Source organism: Nelumbo lutea, chromosome 1 (assembly GCF_056320005.1).
Source record: "Nelumbo lutea isolate HS-2025 chromosome 1, American lotus-T2T, whole genome shotgun sequence".
NCBI lineage: Eukaryota > Viridiplantae > Streptophyta > Magnoliopsida > Proteales > Nelumbonaceae > Nelumbo > Nelumbo lutea.
In genome coordinates this window covers 4700959-4711383 of record NC_142684.1, presented here as the reverse complement: position 1 = coordinate 4711383, position 10425 = coordinate 4700959, and the positions used below count along the sequence as shown (strand labels likewise).

The window sequence follows — 10425 nt, the reverse complement described above, 5'->3', positions numbered from 1 at the left end:
AAATCAGGGGTATTTTGGTCATTTGGGTTTATCTATTTAAGAGTGAAAGATCTATTTTATTTAAGTTTAAGTTATGTGTCCCATCACTTATGAGGGACAATATGGTTTTTCTTGTAACTATGTTATTGGAGATAAATACAAGTGGGTCGGCTAGAGGTGGATTGATTTTCCTAATTTGGCCGAACCCTTCTTCTTCTTTCTCTTCTTCTTCTTCTTCTTTCTCCTCTTCTTCTTTTCTACTTTAACCTAGAATCGAATAGGGATTTCACAAGTTTCATCAATAAAAAAAATGTCATTAGCAAACATGCATCATGGAACTTCCTCCTAAATATGTTAGTTAATTCATCTATAATTAGTGTAAAAAGATAAGGGCCGAGTAATGAATCTTGGTGAAGACTCATCATAAATGTAAAATATGAAGCCTCTACCAGTAGTGTTCTAAATATTGATTGTTGTTTCCCCATGCATTTATGTAATTAGGTTTATATACTTATTTTAAATCTCTTTCTTTTTCAAAACCCACCATATTATCTCTCTAGGAACTCTATCATAACCTTTTTCTAAATCAATGAATACTATATGAAGGTCTTCATTTTTTTCTTTGAACTTTTCTATTAATCGTCTCAAAAGAAATATGACTTCCATGGTTGACCTACCTAACATGAAGCTAAATTGGTTCTCTAATACACTGGTTTCAAATTGTAATCTTTGTTCAATTATTCTCCCCAAAAGTTTCACAGTGTGTCTCATGTAATGGGTTTAATTTTTTAATAGTTATTACAATTTTGTTCTTAAGTATAAGCACCATATTACTATTTCTTCAATCATCAAGCATTTTTTCTTCTTTCACTATCTTATTAAATAACTTAGTTAACCATAACAAACCTATTTCTCCCTACCTTTTCACACTTGGATTGAAATCCCATTAGGTCATAATGTCTTTTCCTTCATCTTATTTAGTGCCTCTTTTATTTCAATAGGGCTAACTCTATGAAGACATTATTTTTAACACTATTAATATTGAAAAAAAAACAAATAAAATAACTATTTTAATAATTAAAATTTATCAATTGCATATGATATGTATTATAAATCTTAATGGATTTGATATATTTTTAAATTAAGATTATATAAATTATCAATTAATAATTTGATTTATAATAATAATATATAAATTATTTGCGTAAATAAAACTGTTGTTCACAAAATAAACATAACTTACAATATTGCTTTTTAGGAAGTTATATAGCCACTATCCTTACACATCATACATATAATGTAAAAAGCCATATAGTATGCATCTTGGACTCCTTACTGTGTTTATTGTTATGTCCTTCTATAACTATTAAAGTATGTGTTGCTTGTGTGATCATACCTAATTTATAATTATTTTAACAATAGATTTAGTTCCATTAATGCATTTGCGACTAGTGAGAATTTTCTTTATGTTTCAGTTTATATGCATACCATCTTTCCACCATATTTACCTATCCAAAGCATATCGTGATATGTATCCACTCCCAACTTTACCAATACCCTTTGCTATACCAATAATTTAAACTTTCTACAAAACATATATGCCCAATATGGTGATTCTTATAATGTGATTGTGAACCACTAAAAACGTATTTCTTTCATTTTATACTGTATGCATATCCATTTGAGCCTTAAAATCATTGGTATTGATGTATTTTGAGATTTTTGTGAGTTTTTTTTCTTTGAAATAAGATTCATTCATGTGTATCTTAAGTTATCCACCATAGCCACACATTTCCAAAGCAAATCCCTATACTAACTCTTAAGATTGCTTTATGTATAAAAAAAAAAAACTCTTAAAATTTGCTTTTATGGTACCAATATTTTGACATACTAACTAGTTTTTATATTTCTTAATTTTTTACATATCAAATAAAAAATCATTTTTTTATATGTATATATTTTTATTTTTTTAAAACATTTGGCTCACAATCAAGCCTGAGCCAAGCCGAGCCAAACTCAAGTTCAAGTCTCTAGCTCGAATCGAGTTCGAGCCTCATACTTTGTTGGTGAACCGAGGCTCAAATACCTAGATATTCAGCTCGGCTCGAATCCACTCCTAAGGACAAATCATTCTCAAAGGCATTGATGAAATATTCTCAAAACCTTCTCAAGATGAACGCTGCTGGAAGAAAGTTGAGAGAAAAATACGAATTTTTAGAAAAATTAAGTCAAAAGGGCAAAATGTGGGGTTCAATAAAGTTAACTGACAGCATATCAATGGCAGGGCAAGGTGTTGGAACCCAGAAGTTTAGGGGGTCTTTGTCACAAAACAAAGTTCAAGAGCCTAAGTGTCACCACCCCCCAAGTATAAGGTAGATGTCTGTAAGTTACCCTAAAATTAAAAAGAAAAGACTGATTATAGGCCATATATCAATAGATCAGTAACCACGTTATTTCTGAATGTGTCCAATATCCATTCTTCTGTCCCCTCTTATTTGGTGTTCTACAAACGGCAAGAGTCCCAACTAAGATGCAAGGCCTGTACATGTGAGTCACAGCATCATCATTCACAGAATAGTTTTCACAGTTCCCTTATCAGATCGAGTTAAAGAGAGTGTTCACAGTTATCCCATCAGATTGAGTAACCTTTTTTGGCCCAGCCAATTTCCGTTGCCATAGCAAGAAAATATGGCAGCTACGACACCACTACATCCTTTCCATTCTTATAGGTGCTTCTGTATCATCATCATCATCTGATCTTTGTCCATGTTATTGGAGTTTCCCACATGAATCCCGTTACTCCATTCCACTATTAATAAATCTTCTGCTAAAAGCAGATGACCACAGATAGTAATTACCAACTACAGTTGATGCAGTGCTGTCATCCATAGGAGGTAATTACCACCTACATATTTCCCTAGTATAGTCAATTCAGTGGTTTACAGACCCTGAGATAAACCCTATCAAAATTAGTTAACTTAATTATCCTAGGAAAGTGGAAATGGATGTAGTTGGCCTTTGAACGTAAAAAGAAGCCAGTACAAACAGCACTCACTCTCATCTCATCTGCACTGTGAACTCTCAGTCTCATCTTCAAGTTCTTTTATGCTCTGAACTATATCTTGAACTCTTTTTGATAGATGTTGAGTGTGGTCTTCTACATCTTTCAAGATCATGTTTAGCTGTTCCTGATATGCTGCACAACGCCGTTGGCATCGCCGTTTTTCATTGTATAACTCAAGGGACAATTCTCGAATTTTCTTATCTTTTTCATCCTGTATCACAGAAAAAAAATGGCAAAACAAAATTAGGCTGCTGCAACAAAGGGGAAAAAATACAAGTGCTTTCATGAGGTATGATTCACCATCAGACAGCTAAACCAATCTAGACCAGGTTTGGCAGTTTTCAAAAGACCTCTTACATACTTGTATGTTCATATGTGCATATAATGTGTCTAAGGGAAATTTATATTATGTGTTTACAGGATAGCTGTGACATACGACAATCCAATTGAAAAAAATCTAACATAACAAGAGGAAGGTTTCATGGATCTACTAACACTGAATTAGGAATTTATATCCTTTGCTGCTAGAATGGTTAGATTGTTTATGCAAGGATGAAAGTATCGTTATCAGGTATCATATCAGACAACACGGATACGGATACGGATACGGTGGATACGGACGAAAAATATGGAAATGCTAGGGAAATGCACAGATTTCGGACACCTGTGAAAATGAGGAAAAACAAAAAAGGTATTCAATCACTTGAAACACCGGATACGCATGTTCATGCATATTGGGTGTATCAATATTTTGAACCATGGGTATCCTATATAATAATAATATGATTGTAGCATGCTTTCATATCTAGTTTTTTTTTTGAAAGATAAATAGAAATTCATTTAAAGAAAAAGAGAATAACAAGACGCTAATACTGACTTACAACCAATAACACAAGACTAAAGACAAACAACAAAAACAAAGAACCAAAAGCACCAATTTCGGACACCTCCACAAGCTTCGAGACTACACAAGACTCATGCAACCAACTCCTAATCCTCCCCTTCAAATATTTCCTCCCCTCTGTCAATATCCACATCCCACATCTCTCCTCCCTCCCCACTTTTCACTTTCTCCAAACCTTCTTCCCTCCTCTCAAACTCCTCAAAGGCTTTCCTAGTAAAGTCCTCTCCTCCCCAAAAAAACATGCCAAGATTTTTGCCAACCTCAACATTTTTCTCTTCAATCTTCTCTATAGAAAGCTTTCCAGACCTCTCCACCCAATCATCCAGACTTCTATATCATAATCTCTCACTTCAGAACTGGAGTCAATTCCATTTTCTAGTTTTTATAGCTAAGTGTCATTTCTGAAGACTAACATATACACATTTTTTATAGTATGAATTGTTATAAAAATACCATTTTACATATTCTAGAAGTGTATTCTATAGAATATACCTAGAAGTATCTGGTGTAATATCGGGTATGCATTGTGCCCAACACTAGGTATCTGGGTATCATAGCTCAAAGGTCCTACTTGTAATGTAAATATTATGGCCCTAAATATGATATTACTCTTTTGGGGATGGAGGCATTCAGTTAGAAACCCTGTACATTTGTGACCTCTTCCTATTGAACCAAGGCAGCCCAGTGCACGAGGTTCCTGCAGAGGCTGTTTCCAAGATTTGAACCCTGGTCACCCAGGTCACAATGGAGCAACCCAACTGTTGCACCAAGGCCCACCCTCGACCACTTACTATTGAACTGTTATTTCTTTTTTGTTTTGAATTACACAACAGAACTAAGGGCAGAATACTATATGGGTGATCAGATATCTATATTTGGGATACCATAAGCGTTGCTGTTAAGACATATCATCTGGTTACTTCATAGCAGTTGTTCATCTGGAAAAATAATTTTCCTATATATAGCCTAGCGCAAGTATGTAACATTATTTATCAGATTCAATGGTTCAAACTTTGCCATTTGGAATTTCCATTTTTGCTATTTTGTTGAAGGCAAAGGACTGGGAGAAACCAGACTGGATGAATCTGCTTCCAAATTGATGCAACAATGAAGGGATAAAATTGCTAACATCTCTTGGATTTTAAGTTTGTTGATCCCAGTAGTGGTATAACCATGAGGGGTTTCAGACTTCCAAGGATATGTGAAAATATCTTGAGAGTATACCAGCAATCTAACTTGCTAAAAAGCCCCACTTAGAGATGAATATCTTCTCATACAGCTAAGCTCAAAGGATGTATAATTTCTTGAATTTAGGTTGAGAATCAAATGGCTAGCAGTGTGTAAAATAAAACTATTGTATACAAACTGAAAAAAATTCAAGAAAGGAAAGTGCAAAATTGCATCCTGATTACAAAGTTGTCAGGCATAGCATGTTGAACCAAGGCACACCACCAAAAATAGACACTATCCTCAGTGAACTACTCAGGGAGGAGATTTTTTATTATAACTCAGGCTACTCTGGAAGGGAAGAATGGCAACAAAGTGTACTCTTGGCCACCAACAAGAATACATCAACAGAACTTTTCTGTGTAGTGTCATGAATGCAAGGAATTTGGACACCAAGTATCCCTCTGCAAGGGGGAAAACATGGTTCTATTGTTAACAATATATTAGCTAAGTAAGCGATTTTACCGCCCAAGAAATTTGGTTAAAAACATATCAGGCAACATTTGAAAGCCCATCAACTAATACATCTACTTCTTCAGGAGATCATCCTGACCTTTATTTCTGAGATGTGTCAAATGGTCCAGAGTAACGTATCTTTTATTTTATTTTATTTTTTTTATGGTTGTCCAGAGTACTGTATTTTCCAGTGTTTAGGAAACCAGACCGGACCGGCCAGTTGGACCAGTTGAACTGTGACCTGGGACCTTGTACAGTTCATTCACACCCCAATAACTGTATTTGCTAAAAAGCCAGTGAAAACTGGCTGACCAGTTGGTTTAACCAGAAAACCAGTGAACTAGTCCCGGTTTCATGAAACCGCCTGGGTCCTTAAATAATTGAAATAACAAGACTTGAACCCATGACCTCTTATTTTCATATATTGCTTAATTACCACTAATCCACCTCATTATTTATGATAATCAATGACTATTTACTGTACATATTACTTTATTATGCACATGTTTTAAAGAAAATGTAAATACTTGAATAGAATGTTAAAAGTTGTGAAATATATTATATATAGTATTTATATGGCCATCCATCCACCATATCTAAATATATTAGAAGTTGTAAAATATATTATATATAGTATTTATATGACCTATAGTATATATACATACATACATACATATATATGCCATCACAGTTCAACCCTATTCAAACCTCTGACTCGTGAACCTCTCCCTTCTCTAGTTCCGTGCCCGGTCCTGTTCCCTGAATATTGGTATTTTTTACAATCAATTCTGCCTTTTTAGGCATAGACACATTCGGAAAGTCAGCTCACTGTCACACCCCCAAAGCTTTTATAGGCAAAGGAACCTTTGGCTAAGAGGTTTAGTGGTGGTTATGGAGTTCATCTGGAGCAGCCTGGTGGGCCTAGAGGTGTCTGGAAGGGTCTAGACAGGCTCTAGGGAATTCTAGAGTATTCTAGAAGAGTCTCTAGAAGCTTCAACCAAAGATGGGATGTGTGGTGGTCATGAGAGGTGGAAATGTGTGGTGGAGGTGCTATCTGACAGTTAGAATAAGGAGGTAATGAATGGACGACCTAGATTGCATCCCCTTAGGGTAGTTAAAAGTCCTATATGTAGAGATTATTAGTGTGGTCCCCACCTGTTTAATGTTTAGTTTTTCTCTACCCTCAATGGCCATCATGGCTGATTGGGCCCATTCCAAGTAATTTGATCCGTCAAACTTGACAGTTGTAATAACCTGAAATGTGTTCTCGGACATGTTACCAGAACCTCCAGCCCCCAAAACACCACCCCCTTGGCTCTTAAACTCCATTCTTGTCGAGGTAATGGTCAAAAAACACCCCTTTTAGCACTGAGACAAGGTAATTGAACCCAGAATTTGTTAACAGCCGACCTAGAAGGGTGAAGTAGGTTTGGCAACCACCCAGTAATATTAGGACAGCTCTGTTGTTTCCCAGAAAACTAAATCACTTGGTCTGGAAAGCTGTAACTGATTCAACTGCTGCCCTAGAATTGACGACAGTAAAAAAAATTAGGGTTTTAATCCTAGAACTAGTCGTAAGTCAAGAAAAAACCCCAAGGACTCGGGAGAACAGGGAGATCTCTCAGCCGCACCTCTTAGAATAACCAAAAAAAGGTTCTTTTTATAGATCGATCTCAAAAGAAAACAACTTACTTCAGAAAAGTCTGGCTGCCACCTTCAAAAACAAGTCTGAACCCTAATCTTGAAGAATCTTCCCTTCTTCTGATTCTTCCTGACTGCTGGACACTCTCCAAGGCTCTACAGTCCCTTGAGTAGTGGCCGCACACTGCCAGCAACCTCCAAGAATCATCCAATGGTCTTGTTTTGCTGAAAACTTCCAACCCTAGGAAGTTCTCATGTAGTCGGCCTGATTAGACTGACATGAGAAGCCCTAGGTTGGCTCCGATACCAGGTTGTCAAGTAGGACTGTAATCAGCCCTAGATATAATGCGCAGAATCAAGAAAGAGATCTGAGAATTAGAGAGGAAGAAGGAGAGAAGAAGAGAAGGAGAAAACGAAGAGGAGAAATCAAAGAATGTGGGTGATCAGTTTGACTGTCGCCCCACTGCTATTTATATTAACAATTAAAAGATAGGGGAAAAACCTGAATTACCCTTCTACTGTTTAAATAAATAAAAGAAATAAATAACTACCAACAGAAAAATGTCGGCTGAAACTAAACATTAAACAGGTGGGGACCACACAGGACCACACTAATGATCTCTACACTATAAATAGGGGACTCCTCCCTCATTTGCACACAAGCACCACAAACCCAAGCATTCAAGTGTCCAAGAGTCCATGGAGTCACCCAAGTATTGTAAGCTTTGTAAGGAAAGTTTTAATGAGAACACCATTGCTTCCCTTGATCTTTTGAGTTTGGTTCTTTGTGTGCCCTTGGGTACTAAGGGCTACACAAAGGGTGTGTGTCTTCACGTCACCCTAGCAAAGGCAGTATACTAGGCAAGCAAGCTGATGCAACCTATGGGACGAGTGGAGTGCCACACAACGTAGAGACTGAGAGAGCCGGTTCATGATATTACTCGCTTTTTCCTGTTAACAAGTTCTAGGTTATTGGTTCTGGTGCATCCAACCACAAGACCAAAGCATCATTTGGTAGTATTTCTAATCCTTTTCCTAAATGGTAAATTTTATTGCCTATAGGGGAAAACTGAGATATAATGGTAAAACCTTGTGCTGAGAAGCATGAGAATGTAGGCTCAATTCTGAGAGTGGCCACCTTGTGAAAAAAAAACAATATAAAAGAGAAAAGCTCAATCAACATCCAGTCTATCCCACCCAAGATACTAGATAGCCGGGACCAACATTGGGCGATGGCCTTTTTAAGGGAAAGTTGAGATGCCATTTGCATGACAATTTAACTCTTTCCACTTTGGCTTTTCCTTTTTGATTATGTAATTTATTTCTTCCTAAGTTGACTGTTAATTTGATATTTGTTAACCAACTTGACAATGATGCAAATGTTGCTAGCTTCTTTTTTTTTTTTCATAACAGTTGTTCAATACAAGACCAGCACATAAACATAGGAAAGGTGGTAGGGAGGAGTTGACAAACATTTTGCTTTGGAATTTAGAAAATAGGAAACATACTTCATGGTTGTTTATTCCTTCTCCATTCTTTTCAAATGTGAAGTTAAATCTTCGTTTATATTGTAAAATAAGTTATTTGGTTGACCTATTAGAACCATTTGCACTTTCTATTGGTTTAAATTTTGCTTGAACTCACTCTATCATGTAGTTTTGATGATTTGGAATAAGATAATAATTTAAAAGGGCCTACCTATGCATCTTTTATCATTACATAAAATACCATTCAATGTTTTGCATGCACAACATTTCCACCATATCTATAATTTTTACAATATTTCCATGGAATGTTTGGCATTTTTGACATGTTTCTTATATCTGGGTGACTGATATTTCAATCGACATCAACATTCTAACCTTGGTTCTAATACTATGTTTTAGTTGATAGATAATAATGTTTGGGTTTAGAAACTTTGTATTGTTTGTCAATGATTTTACTAGATGTACCTAGATATATTTCCTAATAAATAATTCTGAAATGTTTCTTTACTTTCCAAGCCATGATGGAAATGCAATTCTCTACAGAAACAAAAATCCTTCATTCTGATTTAGAGAGAGAGAGTTTGGATAATGTATTTCGATAGTATTTAGAGAATTTTGGGATTTTGTCACCACATTCTTGTCCATCTACACAACAAAAAGGTATAGCTACAACGAAGGAACATTTTGAACTTATCAAAAAAAAGAAGGAACATTTTGAGGGTAGTTTACCTTCCTACAGGAATTACTAGTCACTGTTATTCACTTGATTAATCATCTCCCATCACCTACTCTAAAAGGAAAAAAGCAAATAGAATAACCAGAAGCAACCTCCTTTTCTCCTCTGGCATCCCAGTCAATAAATGTTTGTTCCTTCTGACATTCTTCCTCATCTACTGATGTATTATCTATCCCACTTCATAGAACAACTCGTATTTCACATCCACCAAATTGTTATGGTTTCTTTTGACATTCTTTTTTGTTTACATCTCTTCAGTCAATTGAGATTTCCTACCACTTACAGTAACTCCATTTGTGTTAGGAGGCAGTATATGTAGAGAAAGCATTGTCAGACTTGGACTAGACATAAAATTGATTTGGTCACAAGGTCACAGGTCACAGGGTCCAACCACCAGTTCAACCATTCAATTCACTCAAAAAATACAAGAAAGAGAGTTAAAAAAAAAACAAAAACAAATAGACACATTGTTTTTTATTATTTTACATCAAGTTAAGCTTAAACCAATAAATATTGTAGGTTATAGCTGGTTTTAAGACATGTATAAGGTAGGCTTGATCACGCCAGTATTTCTAAAAACCCAGCAGCCTAAAAACTGTTTTGGCTATTGGTTCTAGCTCTGATGGTCTAGCTTAATCCCATGCAAGTCTGACGACATTGTGCAGAGATGCAATATTGATAAAAAAAATACTGTTCAGAGATACAAGCTTTGGTTCACACCAACACTTGGGACATTGTTCCTAGTCCCAATACTTCAATTTTCTATAAAACCAAAATCATAATTACACTTTTGATCAATATAAAGCGAGGCCAGTTGCCTAGTGCTACAAGTATGAATATTGTGTAGGTTATGATAAGACATTTGCACCTATAGCTAAAGTTGACAGTACATGTTCTCTTGGCTATTTTAATTGAATGTCAGTGGACTGGC

At 35.7% G+C, this 10425-nt stretch overlaps 1 protein-coding gene across 1 annotated transcript in view; it reads right to left on the bottom strand.

Moving 5' to 3' along the window:
- Positions 1-2172: 2172 nt before the first annotated feature.
- LOC148873267 (protein FAR1-RELATED SEQUENCE 8-like) overlaps positions 2173-10425 on the bottom strand; it is a 51010-nt gene continuing 42757 nt past the window's right edge. The window contains exon 4 of the mRNA XM_088966856.1: positions 2173-3254. Within this exon, the coding sequence (XP_088822982.1) occupies positions 3042-3254 (213 nt within the window). The 3' untranslated portion in view covers positions 2173-3041. The remainder of the gene's footprint in view (positions 3255-10425) is intronic.